Raw genomic sequence first — 16,386 nt, forward strand, 5'->3', positions numbered from 1 at the left:
AAAATATAATTAGGATAATTATCGAGTTCCAACAAAATAATTAATTATTAGCTTTATAAAAAAATTATATTATTAAACCAAATATAAATTACTTCGTTATTGTACATAAATTAAATTATAATAAAATTGAATAAAAAAAATTACACAAAAAATGGTGAATTTCAAATTGTTAATTTGATACTAATATCGATATATTTTTGTCAATTTTTTATGATATCTTCAAACATATATTTTATTCAAAAATAAAAACATCATCACTTTCTCAAAATCACATAAAGTCATATTATAACATCGACTGAGATAAAGAATAAAATGAAATATTAAAATCACGATGTATGTCGCTGCATTGCGCGAGTACGCTTCTAGTTATATTATAAAGTATTTGATAAAAACTTTTAAAAACCATTTTTATACATAAAAGTACTGTTTATTGACGTATATTGCTTAAAGTTCAAGATTACAAGTAACTTTGCCTAAATACAACTTATTAAAAGTACAACTTTAAATTTTTGACTAACTGCAGATGAACATAATCAAATACAAGATAAACATTCATTTTAGATATAGAAAATCTACAATAAAATTAAGATAATTATTGAGTTCTAATAAAATATTTTAATTATTATCTTTATAAAAAAATATATTATTAAACCAAAAATAAAGTACATTGTTATTAAATTTAAATTAAATTATAACTAAAAATTGAATTAAACTATTAAATAGTTAATTTGATACTAATATCGATTTATTTATTTATTTCAAATTTATATATTATTTCAAATTTATATTTCATTCAAAAAAAAAAAAAAACATTACCGCATTCTCAAAACCACATAAAATCATATTATATCATAGAGACAAAAAATAAAACTAAATATTAAAATCGAGATTTATCTCGCAACATTGCGCAAGTATCCTTCTAGTCATAACAAAAAAATGTTGATATCATAAAAACCAAATCCAAAATTTTGGTTAGAGTCAACTACTCCAATTTGGTTGTCGAAAGTAACACTTTTCATCTTTACAGTTTTAAAATCATAAGATGGCTATCATGGTTTATAAAAACGTCTGAATTTAGTCAGTCCTTTTAACAATCGTTAAAAATTTCTGTTAAATAAGATTTGTTTTTGTTTTTTTGTTGATTTTTTTTGTATCTTACTCAATCATAAACCACATAGACTAAAATCATAAAATTGATTCTAATTGGGTAACAAATAAAAAAATCGATAAATAATAAAAATGCCCCTTATTTAATGGAATTTTATAACGGCCATTAGAGGTAGATACTAAATCCGGACGTTTTTACAGACCATGATGGTCGTCTTATAATTTCAAAACTACATGGACGAAACACGATATTTTGTCAAATATTGAGTTTATGTGACAAATTATCTTTTTTTAAGTATATAATATTTATATACGACAGATATAACAAATAAACTCATATACACTGTTCACCTTTGGTGAAGTTTGAACCTCTGACCTCCTAAAAAGCTAGAGACTCACATACCTCCTGGACCAAATTATATTTTTTTTAAAGAAAAGGAGAATTACTTAGGGATCGTTTACCAAACACTTACCCAGTAAGCGTTTACCGGTAAATCTAACACTATCATTTACTTACCGGGTAAGATTTTAGTCCACTTAAACGGTATCATACGCAACAATTTACTTGGTAAGCGCTTACCATAGTAAAAGTCGTCGACCTCACTTAATTACCGGGTAAGACTTTTGGTCTTTGTCTCGCTCTTACCAGGTAAGATTTTTTGTCCTTACCATATTCATCCGGTAAGGTAATATAACTTGATGTTCACTTACCTAAGTAAGCGTTTGATAAACAACCCCTTAATTAATATGAAGATATTGTTACATTACATTACATAAATGGTATTGATTTTGGTATACATATGCAATGTTATAAAATGGTCACTATGGTTTCACATTTTATTCAATAAGATACTCAAATATATTTTTTAATTAATCATATAATTAGATACAAAAAATACAGGTTTTTTTTTAATCTGGGTGTCCCTGATAACTTACGTGTATCTTCACTAATTTTCGAGATCTTTGAAAACAATCAGGAAAATTTTCAGTGGTTTTGCAAGACTTAAACTGGTGAGCTTTGAGAAGGATCCTCAGAGGGCAAAGGCTTAAAGTTTGTTGTCGATTAAGCTAATCCCATGAGGTTCTTTATTAAAGATGCAAGACGAAGGAAGCATACGTTTATAGGAATTATGAGGTATTCTAAACGAGCGTGGAAAGTCGACAGCTAATATGTCAACGTTCTTACATGGTTGGAGTAAGAGAGTCATTTTGTACTTTTATTTCAACTGGTTTGGTACTTTGGAACTTTACTATCTGCTTTACTTTTCCCCCCTTACATACATGCTTACTTATGTTAACATTTCCTACCACTGTTGACTGCTTGCGTTTTTATTTTTATTTTTATTCAATCGTGGGTTTTCGAGACATCTTGTGCGCGCTTCGACTAATCCCATGGATACTGGAGAACAATCATGAAAATACCAGTGGCATTCCAGACTTTCAATATTCGAACTGATGACATCTAAAGAAGATTTTCCCATACTCCTGTTCTCGTTATACTTTTTCCAGTTTCATGCACTTCAATTCTTTACAAACACTTCTAGCTTACAAAACCATTTTAACAAATTTTTATTTCTATAATTTTTCTTCATATATATTTTTCACAAGTTTATGGTATTAATGGAAACAGTCTCTCTACTTACCTGTTATCAGTAGCTTGAATTATATAACAGCTGCACAGAAAAATATGTGTTTATTTAAGATGTAATCTTATACTCCTTTAACAAAGGCTTAACGATTAAGCATGCAATTTTTGTAAACTTAAAAGACATTTATTTTCTAAACGCTTGTTTTGTCTTTGTTTTATTATATCATAATGAAGTATTTTATTAAATTATGTATTAAAAATCAATATTACATACAAGTTAGATCATCCATATCACTGTAATTCATTTATATTTTCAATTATGTCATGTCAACTTTTGTAATTACCATCTATACACATGCAATTTACCTACACTGAAATGCAATTAAAAGTGAAAGTGATATTACGATACGGTGTGGATGTTCTTAGTAACATTTATCACACAAACAAGTGATTAATAATATTAGATAATAAAAATATAACCAATTTTCATCTAATATTTTAATTTTATATTATTAAAGTTCAGAAATCACAAAAAAGTAGAGTAAACTATAAATTTGATCCCTGTGATTCGTCAAAAATAACACTTTTCATCTCTACAGTTTTAATATTACAAAATGGTCATTATGGTTTACAAAAATATCCAAATTTGATACTTCTATTTAATGCTTATAAAAAAATTCCATTAAGTAAGAGGTATTTTCGTCTTTTTAATTTACTCGATCAAAATCAACAAGGCCCAAATCATATAAATCGATTTTGATTGGTTAAAAGATAAAAATGGATAAAATAACAAAAATGTCCCTCATGTATCGGAATTTTTGTAATGGCGGTTAGAGAGAGGGACCAAATACGGATATTTTTACAAACCAAGATAACCATATTGTAATTCTGAAATTGTAGGGACAAAAAATGCATTTTTCATCAAACCACGAGGACCAAATTTGTAATTTACGATAAATTTGATTTTTTTTTGGTAATTTTCAAAACTCATATGAAACAAATGAAAATTTAGAACAAAATTAGTATTTTGTAATTAATTATTGAATTAAAATTTTTCTATTTAAAAATAAACTCAAATGGACAGAGAATCTCTTCAATGGCGGAAATGGGGGACGTAATAAAAGACCCTGAGCACCAACACATGATTATTTGCCCTTCTTTACTCTCTATCAAACCTTCTCTTCTTTTCTCTCTTCATAATCAATCAATTCCCTTGGAATTTCGTAATCAATTTTACTTCACAAGATGCTAACATGCATTGCTCGTTCCAAGCAACCTGATGAGACTGATGAATCAAATCGAGTTAATGGCGGCAGTACTCCTGCCAACAAACAAGCCATCAAGACATTGACATCCCAGGTGAGTACTTGTAATTGGATTAGATCGTGTTTGAACTTCGCGGAACAATTCATATGGTGCATTGATTGGTTATGGATTTTTACTTAAAATGATTATGAAATGCTCTGTTGTTGATTGAATTTGTGTTACAGATCAAGGATATGGCGCTTAAAGCGTCTGGCTCAGCCTACCGGAGTTGCAATCCTTGTACAGGAGCGACGATGATGATGACTCCACAACAGCAGTTACAAAAGAGCAACGATGTAGAATCGGACTTGTCGACGTCTGTGTCGGAGCGATTCCGGTGGTCGTACCGGCGGAACGGGAGCAAAAATTCGAGTTCCGGTAGGGTATGGGGGAAGGAAATGGAGGCGAGGTTGAAGGGGATATCGATGGGGAGTGGCGGAGGAGGAGACGTGTCGGTGGGGACGTTGTCCGCTTCAGCAAGTGGTCGGAGACCCGACCCGATCGTGTTGGAGGAGGAAAATGAACCGAAAGAGTGGGTTGCTCAGGTGGAACCTGGCGTGCTCATCACTTTTGTCTCCCTGCCACGTGGCGGTAACGATCTTAAGCGAATCAGGTTCAGGTAATTCATCATACTCTTCCATTGATGATTCTAATTGCTCCTCCTTTTTGACTGTGTGTTTCTTCTGCTGCACTTCTATTCGATTCTGTTCACACCATTGATTCATTCTTATGCCATAGAAATTGTTCTGTCCACATTATATGTTTATTAATTTTAAACACCATATCAAATCGAATTCAAAAACAGGAATGTTTGAATCTTCAAAATGAATCCAACCATTTATGAAAACCTTTGCCCGAAATCGAATACATCGTTTTGTTGATCAATACTCAAACATTTAACTATCTTTTGTAGATTGTTCTGTTTTCATAAACATATTGATTGGTCATTTAGGAAGAAACCAATTTAACCAAGTGTTCAACTGTTTTCACTATCACGAAACAAAAGACCCAATTCACCCGTTAGGGCGTTTCCAACCGTGTGGTAAAAACGCCATTTTCCCGGCTCGAAAACTCCAACCGGCAGGCATAAAGAAGGGCGTTTTTTGCCGGAGATGGGAGTGAAACAGCATATAGGGTGTGTTCATGTTCAAATGACATATATACCGTTTGGTTGGAGATGGATATATATTTTGTGTTATTGGGCCCACAAAAAACCCTATTCACCCGTTAGGGTATTTCCAACCCTATGGGTAAATGTCGTTTTGCCGGTCAGGAAACTCCAATCGCAAGGCAAAAAAGAATGACATTTTGATGGAGAGGGGAGATAAACGGTATATATGTCGTGTTCCTGTTCAAATGCACTCTGGTCAGAGATGGATTGATTTTTTGGTGTTACTGGACCCACCAATCCAGTGTTTTTTTTACTGTGATAGGAGATGATCTTAGTACTCAATATTTTATCTATTTTCAAGAACCGAAAACAAACCCGAGTTACATATGGGCATGAGTGATCTTGATTATAGATAGATTCCGAGGATTAATGGTGTTATTGTTACTATTTCAAATTAGATGTGATTAGAGAGAGGTTGATACTCAAGTTTGTCTATAGTGATAGTTCCTCATTATGAGAAGCAACTATTGAGTCATAAGGTAGATGGAAGACTACTTGAGTTCCTACCAAATTAAAAGTTATGCACTGCAATTTTTAATGTGAACCAACCAATGCTACTAGAATTAAACCCATTTGGGGATTTATATAGGGGATGAGGTAATTTTATACACCATAAACAAGATTTTAAATATCCTGAGTAGAATTTTATTCATTAAATTTCGAATTATTAAATTAAAAATAAATTGGTTTTCCAAATATATCAATTACTTTTACAAAAGAAGGCATTTTTATACTTTTTTGGCATGGCCAAGGTTTTGTTTTGTTAAAAATGTAATGGATTGCTTGCTGAAAAGACAATGAATCTTGAATTTGAATTTTGTTTAGAATTTGTAATTTAACATGACATGTAATGGTTTCTTTGGTAGGTGACACAATCATCAAAATCATTATTTTCTTTGAAATTGTCCACACCATGCAAAAAAAGTCTTTTGTAATTATAAGAGAAAGTCATCAAAGTCTATTTTAGCTCCTATTCCAAGAAACCCCTGCTTGATTTAACAAAATATATACCCATTATTATAATAATTACAATATTTTATTTTATATAATTTTTAAAAGGGTTGTTATTCATATTCTTTACTTACGTATACTTATATCTGGTATGAACAAGATTCACATACAAACTCTATATGTATCATGGATCTTGGTGTTTAACCAGTAAGAAGGTAGATATCCTTACGAAATGCAAAAAGTTTACTTGGAAAGTAAGAATATGATGCTTTTTTTAAGTAGGTAAAAACCTCTTTGTGTTAGATGTGCAATTTTGATGGAAGTTTAATATGGTTTGAAAGCAAATTGGTATAAGATCCTTAAAACTGTCCGAATAGTACTGAAAGCATCATCATGAGGAAGGTCCCATTAGGAAAATTAATAGCACTCCAATCTTTTATGAGAAAAACTCCAAAAATTGTTACTCATTGTTCATTACTATTTCTTTAGTGGGTCCAAGTTTAAAATATTTTGTTTTCTTGGTATGCTTTTTTACCAAAATGCTGTCGGAGAATGGTCTCCTTCTCCAACTTTTTTACATTTCTGTGGTTTGTCATTTTGTGATGGTCAAGATGACAACAATCAAAAACATGTCTTGCCAATAGTCATCAAGTTTCAAGTTATGGAACAAAACCTCTCTCTTCTTTCACACCAGTAAATAGTATGTCGATCAATGGATCATTGGTCGAATTGTACACTTATTTACTGGCAAAGCCTAAGGGGTTTTAATTGATCATATGTGAGGATTATGCATGGGTATTTGTTGTATATAAAGAGAAAAATACTATGAGTTAAAATACGATATCGGATAATCATTGGCTTTTGACAGTATTAATTAGATATCAAGTTTGAGGGTCCCATCTACTCTTGATTTATCTTGTAATTGATGAGATAGATGGCTTCAAAATTCTTTTTGACAGGATGGTTTTTCACTTGGTGTTATTATGTCAATGAATTCTCATGAGTCAAGGTGGACATTTGACCAAAAAATGCTTCTTTTTTCATAATGAAATGATGGAATTCTTGCTTTTTCTAAAAGAATTCAATTGATTGTCCATTACTTTATGAGGATAAATTTCTCACCAATCTATTTCTATTTAATTGATGTTTTGTAAAATATTCTTATCTCATGAAAATGTGATGTTATACACATCATTTTAATGTCAAAATCAAGTCAAATCATATATTAAAAATGTAAAAGTAAGTTTTGATGTTGACGTATGTGAAAAAAGAAGTAAATAGTAATACATTTAGCAATGTATAAGGATCCATAGATTTTCTCATATATTCATAGGATTCCTTCAAGACAGAGAACTGCAATCCAATAAGGCATACAGGACTATGTTCTAATATTAAAAGGAGGAATGTCCCATCAACTGTGACCACCTTTTAGATGCAAATCAATTTCACCTACAGAGTCATACCCTTTTCAAACCTTATATTCTATATAGGTTTTATTAGGTTCATTTGGTTTCTTAGATCTAAATCAATGTGTTTTCAGTTTTGGGAAAAAGAAAAGAAACGGGAGGTTGTCCCCTCTTGGTCAATAAGAGTGGTTTGGTTTTATGTTTTTCTATTTGAGTGGAATACATGATTAACGTGAGTTACATATAATATGGCCTTAACTACAAGTCTATTATGCCTTTGGATTTTTAATACAATCCATAGAGTTAGTGATCTGACGCCTAATTTAGCTTTTTTATGCTACTGATAACCAATAAATAGAGGAATTTAAAGCATCTTCAACAGGTATGCTATACTTTCTCTTTTATTCTAAATTTGAAGATTTCTCAATTCTCTTTACTTTTTTCTCTATTATAGAGGGAGTTTAACAAAGCTGTTGGAACAAAATTTTCCCAAATCTCCAATTTTTTAAAAGTAACATAGTTATTGAAGTTGTTCTTACAAGTCAATTTTATCCATATTTTACTCAAAATACTGAACATATGAAAATTTGTGGAATTTCTTTCTGAATCTCTCTCTAAAATCCTTTTAGGAAAAAGGATATATATATATATATATATATATATATATGGGAGCGATCAAATGCAAACCACTCAATTTGTACAAACCGTGCAAACAGTATTCAACCAATCATAATTTTTCATTTTGTTCATTTTTTTGTAATTATGAGAGGTTGATTAATCATTTTTATTGTGAGAAGTGTTAATCATAGATATTATCATCTTCATTATTTTAATTTTAGAGAAATACATGAAACAGTTTCATTAATGTTAGAGAAATACATGAAACAACTTCATCAAAAAAAGTATTATATGAAACAATTTCACAACCATATATGAAACAACTTCATCAAAAAAACTATTATATGAAACAATTTTACAAGATTAAACAATTTCATGAAAAAATTTCATAAGATTAAACAATGAAATCGACAGATGAAGGTAGTTTGCACGGTTTACACATATGAAGACGGTTTTCATATGATCACTCCTCTCTCTCTCTCTCTCTCTCTATATATATATATATATATAGGGTTGGGTTCACGTGAGACCAGCCTATTTTCGTGAGACCAGCATTTTACACGTAAACTTCACAGCAAAAACACTGTGAAGGTTTAAAAAAAGTCGAACTTTCACAGCAAAAACACTGTGAAGGTTTTAAAAAGTCACCTTCACAGCATTTTTGCTGTGAAGTTTACGTGTAAAATACTGGTCTCACGGGTCTCACGAAAACAGGCTGGTCTCACATGATCCCAAGTATATATATATATATATATATTTGTTTGATGATCCGTGTCTATCTGATATGAGAATTCAATAAAAAAAAAATTGTTGTTATTCTTTATTATCACTATTAGCATACTTGTTTTTATTGTTCACTCTTATCTAGATTTTCATTTTTAGCATACTTTCTCCCTTATAACATACATTGCATTTGCGAGGGCTTACGGAAACAACTGTTCTACCTTTTAAGATAAAAGTCCAATATGTCTTACCCCCATGACCCACCTCCAGTCGGGGTTTGCTTTAGCTTTGTACATGAAACTTGAGAAATAGTTACTCTATATGAAATTGCCACTCTCAAAAGACCTATTTTCTTGTAACATGGCATATCAAAACTTTTGACTCTAGTTTTTTTGGGTTATTTTTTTGGTAGCCGAGAGATGTTTAATAAATGGCAAGCTCAAAAATGGTGGCAAGAGAATTACGACAAAGTAATGGAGCTTTACAACGTCCAGAGGTTAAACCGGCAAGCGTTTCCGCTTCCAACGCCTCCAAGATCCGAAGACGAGGTGGCAAACATATCGTAATTATACATACATATATATATATATGATATATGTGCTTATCATCACATTGTTTCGAATTGATCATTTTCCTGTTAATGATTGATTATGAGGTTAATTCAATTTCTTGGTCTAACAGAGTAGTTTGAAATTCGAATCTATTGGAGACAGTCCAATAACACCACCTTTGAGTAAAGAAAGGCTACCTCGTACCTTATACCGCCCGATGGGAATGGGATACTCGTCATCTGATTCACTTGATCACCCGAGCTCGGTGATGGTTCGATCCAACCGGGACTCCTCTGGTCTCACTGCTACTCCAAAACTATCAAGTATTAGTGGGGCTAAAACGGAAACATCATCCGTGGACGCCTCTATAAGAACGAGCTCGTCAAGAGAAGCCGATCGCTCAGGAGAGCTATCCATCAGCAATGTCAGTGATGTCGAGAACGAATGGGTGGAACAGGACGAGCCAGGAGTCTACATCACCATCAAAGCTCTTCCAGGCGGCTTACGGGAACTCAGACGTGTCAGATTCAGGTTCGTTGACGTAGTTTTTTTCAATTTAACTACGCCTGACTTTCGATAAGAGCATCCACAATGGAGAGCTTTCGAGCCACCTAAGATTAGAGATGCATGGAAACCCCCAGCTTGAAGCCCGACCACAAAAAGCGGGCTCAGGCTCAGGCCCAGGCCAGACAGGCCCGAAAAATCTGTCTGATCCTAAAAAAGCTCATTTGGGCCTATTTTTACCCCCAAAGTTTAGCCCGGCAAGAAAAGGTCGAACATTAAAAAAATGATGGGTCTATTGAACACTAAATAATTAATATATTAAATATATATAAATAATTACAAAAACCAATATAATAATAATTTTGAAATATCTAGGCCAATATTTTGCCGTTCAAATATAGAGATCAAGTTTGATGACGAGTTCTATGTTCAATTAGTGAAGTAAAATGCCTTTCAGACAGAAACTAAAAAAGAGCCTCTTTTTGCTTGTTAGCTTGTGGATACCATTTTTTTCCCTTAGCCACCTAAGTTTGCGAGCCGCATCGCATTGTTTAAGAAAACTCGTGAATAAAAAACCCATCATTGTGAATGCTCTAAGGTAAAATAAGTAAAAACGATCGGTGCATAACGCGATGTTAGAATTGCATTGCAGTCGAGAAAAATTCGGGGAGGTGCACGCAAGATTGTGGTGGGAAGAGAATAGAGCAAGGATCCATAAACAATATTTGTGATCAACAAAACCCTTACTGCTGTTGTTGTTGTTGCTTATAAGAATATGTGGAACTTCATTAAGTTGCTTTTCAAAAGAACGATATTTTATATATATAGATGATGTAACTCGATTTCAACCATGAGTTGAAAGAGTTTTCCTTTTTTGACAACAAATCTTAAATTAGAGATTGTGTTATTACTTTTGTTAAGGAAATATATGTCTTTTATGGTGGATGGAACTTAATGAGTATTCATGTTCTCTATATAGACTTGGAATCATGTGTGAACAAGAGTTTTTCGTGAGACATGTAAGATCAATTCTCAACCATTGGATTAGATCTACAATCTGAACATTCATAATCACAAAATTGCCACGAGACTTCTCAATAATCACAAAATTGCCACCGTGCAACTTTAGACCATTAAATCATTAACTTATAAAGTTGATCAATGAACATAAATTCGTCTTACGGGTCTCACGAAAAACTCTTGGTCTCACGTGAACCCAACCCTCTATACATATTGTTATATATAGAACAAAGGAAAGCTATATATAAATACTATAAGTAGGGTTAGGTTCACGTGAGACAAAACTGTTTTCGTTTAACAACTTTTTTACATTTGAAACTTCACAGCAAAAAAAGACATTTGGTGTATTGCTTGTCCCATTGTTGCGAAAATTTTAAAAACAGGAAAAAAAACAAGGTCGTTAATTGCTCATTATGCTTCAAGAACAACAAAAGCCCCTTGAATATGATTAGCACATTTTTGGGTGAAATTCTTACGGGTTCGAACCCACTCCCATGATCGCAACGTTTTTGACGACATTCCTAGTTTCGGGATTAATAGGAAATTAGAAAACGTGGTCGGTCTCAGGTTTACAAACGTAGTAAAATTCCCGGCCATGATGCCTAGGATGGGGACTCTCAAACACGATGATTCCTTTTTCGGGAGTTGCAAGAATGCGATCATCAGGTGAAAGAAAACCAAGATCGAGATCAGCGGAATCATTTGACGGTGCAAACTCGTGTAAACCATTTGATGGTTTGTACGCGAAAAACCGGATACTATGTTGTTTCTTCGCTTGTCGAGATGGAGAAAATACGGACCATATTTGAGCTTGCTGATTTCTTTGATGGTGCAACACATGGTTTCGAAGATTTTCAAGCGTACTAAAAGGGTACTTTCTAGGACTTGCGGTTATAAGATCTAACAAAAAAACTTTTTATCTAAAAATGTTACAATAAGCTTATAGAATGTTTTAACAAGTTTTTTAGAACCTTTTTAAAATAAATGGTCGTATTAGTTATTTTATACGACACTATTTGAAACAATGTTGTATAAACACAAATGTCCTATAAAATAGCTACTACGATACCTTATTTTAAAAGTGTCTTAAAAACTTGTTAAAATATCTTATAAACTTATTGTAACACTTTTAGATATGACGCTTTGTAGTTTGGCTTTATAAACTTAACTCCTATAAAATATGGTATTAGAATACTCAAACATTTTAATCATTTTATAAAGCCAATTCTGTTGTGATACTTTTCATTAGAGTAAACTCAAATTTGGTCCCTAAGGTTTAGTGAAAAGTCTGGAAGTGAGACCTAAACTTTGATAAGCCTAGAAAACATTCTTGTGGTTCTCATTTTGCTCTGAAAATGATCTCTGATCACTAACTCCGTTATTGGTCAGAGGGGTATTTACCTCTTTACAAATTTTATTTTGAAAAATTAAACAAAATTCAATGCGGAAAGAGGAATTTTATGAGAAATCAGGAAGATGAACCAGACAATCAAGAAGAATGTGAAGCAAACCGGGCTTTGGATCGTATAGGGAACGCCGCTGTCACCATCAATCAAAGCTTCCAGTTCAAAATCAGATATCAATCTATTTAATGTACAAGGGGAAGAACAAAACAACGAAATCTACAAGGAGACAAATCAACAACTGACGAAAACAAAACCAACCAAAGAGAAACCATAAAACCGACAGAAGGCACCTCAAATTGAGGCCAACAACCAAAATCAGTCAGAACGACAATAAGAAAACATGGATATTAAATTTTATCGAAGAGAAATAATATTTTATTATATATATATATATATATATATATCATAGTTTAATAATAATCAATGTTATAATCTTCGAAATAAAGAATTTATTAGAGTTTTGATGCAATTTTTATACAGTTTTTGAGTTTTGATTTTTCATTTTAAAGAACTTTTATTTAAAGAATGTATTGGAGATACTGTTACATGTTTTGATTTTATAATCTGATAAAATGTATTTATAGTGTTATTATGAAAAAAATTATCTATACTATCTTATTAACCAAATTTAACAAAAGTCTTAAAACTCTAAATGACCATAATACACTTTATACTCACTTTTTCACTTTTTCACCCCCTCCTCTCCTCACATACACTCACCCTCTCACAAACCATTTTTTTTAAAATTATAATTTTAAATTTATATTTTATACCCCTATAATTAATTAATTAATTTACTTTACATCCTTTACTTTTAAATGTTTCATTTTAAACTTTTATCAAATTAACATACATAATTGTATATCAATTAAAACATGTTTAAAAAATATATTTTTATTTTAACAAGTTACACCATTATAATCGTCTCGTTAATACCTTCGAAATGAGTCCAATATTGAATAGTATTTTACTTAATTATATTATTATACATCATATATACTGTGAAAAATATTTTTAATATTTACGATTTTTTATAGTTATTTATTTATATATATATATACTATATATTTTGGGGTTAGGCTGTCCAAATTGCACTGTATAATATGTTTTGAATTAATATGTTCTTGGGTTTTTTTGAAATATATATATACATGTATTAATTCAACCTTAATCTGAGTTTATGGACAAGAAAGAGGGTAAGCAGTTGAAATTTCATTCTAAAACCCATTTTTTTAATCTTTTCATGGCTTATGATATGTTAAATTTGTAGTTTTCTTTATTGGTTTTGAGTGTTTATCTTAAAACTCAATTTTCTTGGTTCTTTGCTCTTGGTGTAAATCGAATACAATTGTGAAGTCGTTTTAATATGTTGGATTTTAAATATATTGGATTTTAAATTGTCATACAATTTTTTTTCATCGATAGTCTATAATTGGAACCATAACTCTTATTTATTAAAATTGTATTAATATATAAAGACCAAGTGTAACCTATATCATCGTCAAATCTTATCTTATAAAACCAGTGAAACTTCAAAATCGTTAAAATTCATGGCTCCCGCCGCATTACGCGGGTACACAACTAGTATATTAATAAATAATTATTTATTATAGAAAATATTTGAAAAATGTTATCATATAGCTTTTTATATAACTGGATTATATATGATTAATTATAAGGAACTCTTATATTAAATATTTTTTTTTTAAATTAAATAATTTAAGTTTTAAATTTATCCACCAAAATTGTTGTGTTTATAAATGAACTCCCCACATCCATTCCTTTTTCATATATGGAAATTATTAGGTTCTAAGTTTTTAGAATGACCAATTGAAAAAAGACTAAAAAGTTGGACTTATTTGTTTTTTTAAAATTACCTTTTAATATCTTTGAAATTTGATTCGTTTCTTTGAAATTTGATTCGTTTGGATATTTGAGTATTAAGAACGTTTGTTTTATTTTTGAAATAAGAGCTTAAAGGCTCTAAATGTTCTCTGAAATTTTAAGTGGCAAATGTATCTCTTAATACATCTTGATCCTAATCTGCCCTTTATCGTATGGTTCTTATTTTGGGGGTTGAAAGAGATTTATCGGCAAAAACTATTCATTTTTTTATACTTTTGTAAAAACTATTTATCTTTTATATTTTTGTACTAGTTTGACCGATTCAAATTTCAGACTTCAGACGTAAAAACAAACAATCTTACTAATCCAGATTTTAGACATTAGGACTACCTCTTATAAATGAAAAGTTTAAACAGAGCTTAACACCTCTTCAAAAAAACACAACCTTAATTACCCTCTTTTTAGTGATTATTTAAATTATTCATCAATCAAACTCCTTTTTTATGCCAACCAAATTTCTTCAAATCAAAAAATTATCAAACAGAATTATAATTTTTATATTCCAAGAGAAATTTAAGAATCTTGAATAAAAAAAAGTCCTTTAAACGTTCTAAAATAACTAACCGTTTTACTGCAACAAAACCTATCACCACCAAACATGTCCATATTTCGACGGTTATATCCGTCGGAAAAAAGCATTTCCGACGGAAAAAGAGGCGTCGGTGATTAATTTTCAGGCAAATTTTCTTTTCTGGAGTAATACGACCGTCGGAAATCTGCCGTTAAATTATTGTAATTAGAGTTAATAATTTTGTAAAATATTGCCGGAATATATTTAACGGCAGATTTCTGATGGATTTCCAGCAGAACTCAACGAAAGTTGATTTTTTTGGTTTCCGCCGGTGGATTTTGTCCGCAGGAAATATATATTTTCTAGTAGTGATATATATATATATATATATATATATAAATACAACTCTTTGAAACAAATAAAATGTGAAATACTAGTCAATTATATCATCGACCGACCCCTTAACTCAACTGGTTCAAAATCCGATCTAAAAGCAAATATATGATCAGCAAGCGCATAACGACTCAATCTAATCTTACTGATGCTACCACCTTTTTTAAAATCGTAAAATTCGAGTGTATCATGATCAACAACAACGCTCGTGTCTGAATCGTAGAATGAGTTGAGGTCCACGGACGTCCCTTCTCTACATCTATCTTCCTTTTCCTTCAAAACATACTTTTTCTCCCACGATTCATTCATCGTACCAATCCAAATCTCCCAACCACCGTTCCACGGTTTACGAGCCAATGCCAACATCCCTTCATACTTTACGAGCTTCAAATCGTTAAATGGATCGTCTGGAACTCGCAACGGAAACGTCGTCCATTTATCCGAATAGATATCAAACTTCAAGACGCTGTTGTTCGTCAATAACGTGTAGATCGACCCCGCGATGTTGATGGGTTGTGAAGTCGTCAAGAAAACGCAGTCGGGCAGCATTATATCGTCCAACAGTTTCCATGCCAATGTCGCTGAGTCGAAGATTTCGCAACAGTATGCGGTGTAAAGCTTCCCTTGCCGTGGCGAAGAACTAGAAAAACAAAACAAACGATCGATTAAATTGATTGTTTATCGTAATTTACTCCGATTAAACTTTAATTAAAAAGAACACGAAATCGTTCAAGATACTCACTATTTGTTATGCCGTTGAGATAATCTTAGAATCTTGTAATGTAATGGCTGCGAACCCACCACCACGATCGCAACCTTTTCGGTTAAGTAATGCGTTTTCGGATTAGGCAACGCCGCGACTTGTTTAGTTGCAGGTTTACAGACATGGTACCGGACTAGTCCACGGCACGTACGATGACGAGTCTCGAACACCATGATTCCTTGCTCCGAAGTCGCGAGAATTCGAGCATCGCGCGATAGGAACCCGAGATCAAGATCGGTGGATTCTTGTGATGGTGCAAACTCACGGAAATAGCTCAAACGGGCGACGGGTTGTACGATGAAACCAGATACGATGTTGTTTCTTTGTTTGTAGAGACGAAGAAAATAGGGATCGTATGTGAGTTCATGGAATTCTTTGTTGGTGGAAACTATGGTGTCGAAGGTTTTTAAGGATGTTCGTGACAGAATCTCGATGTTCATCTCGTGAGGAAGCTTGGAATCCAT

At 32.0% G+C, this 16,386-nt stretch overlaps 2 protein-coding genes across 2 annotated transcripts; one reads left to right on the plus strand and one right to left on the minus strand.

The window, feature by feature from the left end:
• Positions 1 to 3,940: 3,940 nt before the first annotated feature.
• Positions 3,941 to 10,835, plus strand: LOC112507611 (protein Brevis radix-like 4). Its single transcript, XM_025112260.1, has 5 exons — positions 3,941 to 4,054; positions 4,186 to 4,619; positions 9,282 to 9,417; positions 9,551 to 9,951; positions 10,577 to 10,835. Exons 1-5 carry the CDS (start codon positions 3,941 to 3,943, stop codon positions 10,653 to 10,655), a joined length of 1,164 nt encoding a protein of 387 aa, XP_024968028.1. The 3' UTR covers positions 10,656 to 10,835.
• A 653-nt stretch (positions 10,836 to 11,488) lies between these two features.
• LOC112504267 lies at positions 11,489 to 16,386 on the minus strand. The gene is made up of 3 exons (XM_025108205.1): positions 15,902 to 16,386; positions 15,225 to 15,799; positions 11,489 to 11,844 (listed from the first exon to the last, which is right to left on the minus strand). Exons 1-3 carry the CDS (start codon positions 16,384 to 16,386, stop codon positions 11,489 to 11,491), a joined length of 1,416 nt encoding a protein of 471 aa, XP_024963973.1.

This window comes from Cynara cardunculus (assembly GCF_001531365.2).
Source record: "Cynara cardunculus var. scolymus isolate 2C chromosome LG 2, CcrdV1, whole genome shotgun sequence".
In the NCBI taxonomy this organism is placed as follows: Eukaryota; Viridiplantae; Streptophyta; class Magnoliopsida; order Asterales; family Asteraceae; genus Cynara; species Cynara cardunculus.

Coding starts and splice junctions, on each gene's coding strand:
- LOC112507611 (XM_025112260.1), top strand. CDS start 3,941: ATGCTAACATGCATTGCTCGTTCCAAGCAACCTGATGAGACTGATGAA. Junction 4,055..4,185: donor TCAAGACATTGACATCCCAG/GTGAGTACTTGT, acceptor TTTGTGTTACAG/ATCAAGGATATGGCGCTTAA. Junction 9,418..9,550: donor CTCCAAGATCCGAAGACGAG/GTGGCAAACATA, acceptor TTGGTCTAACAG/AGTAGTTTGAAATTCGAATC.
- LOC112504267 (XM_025108205.1), bottom strand. CDS start 16,386: ATGGATTCCAAGCTTCCTCACGAGATGAACATCGAGATTCTGTCACGA. Junction 15,800..15,901: donor TCTCAACGGCATAACAAATA/GTGAGTATCTTG, acceptor TTGTTTTTCTAG/TTCTTCGCCACGGCAAGGGA. Junction 11,845..15,224: donor TGAACCAGTTGAGTTAAGGG/GTCGGTCGATGA, acceptor TTTTTTTGTTAG/ATCTTATAACCGCAAGTCCT.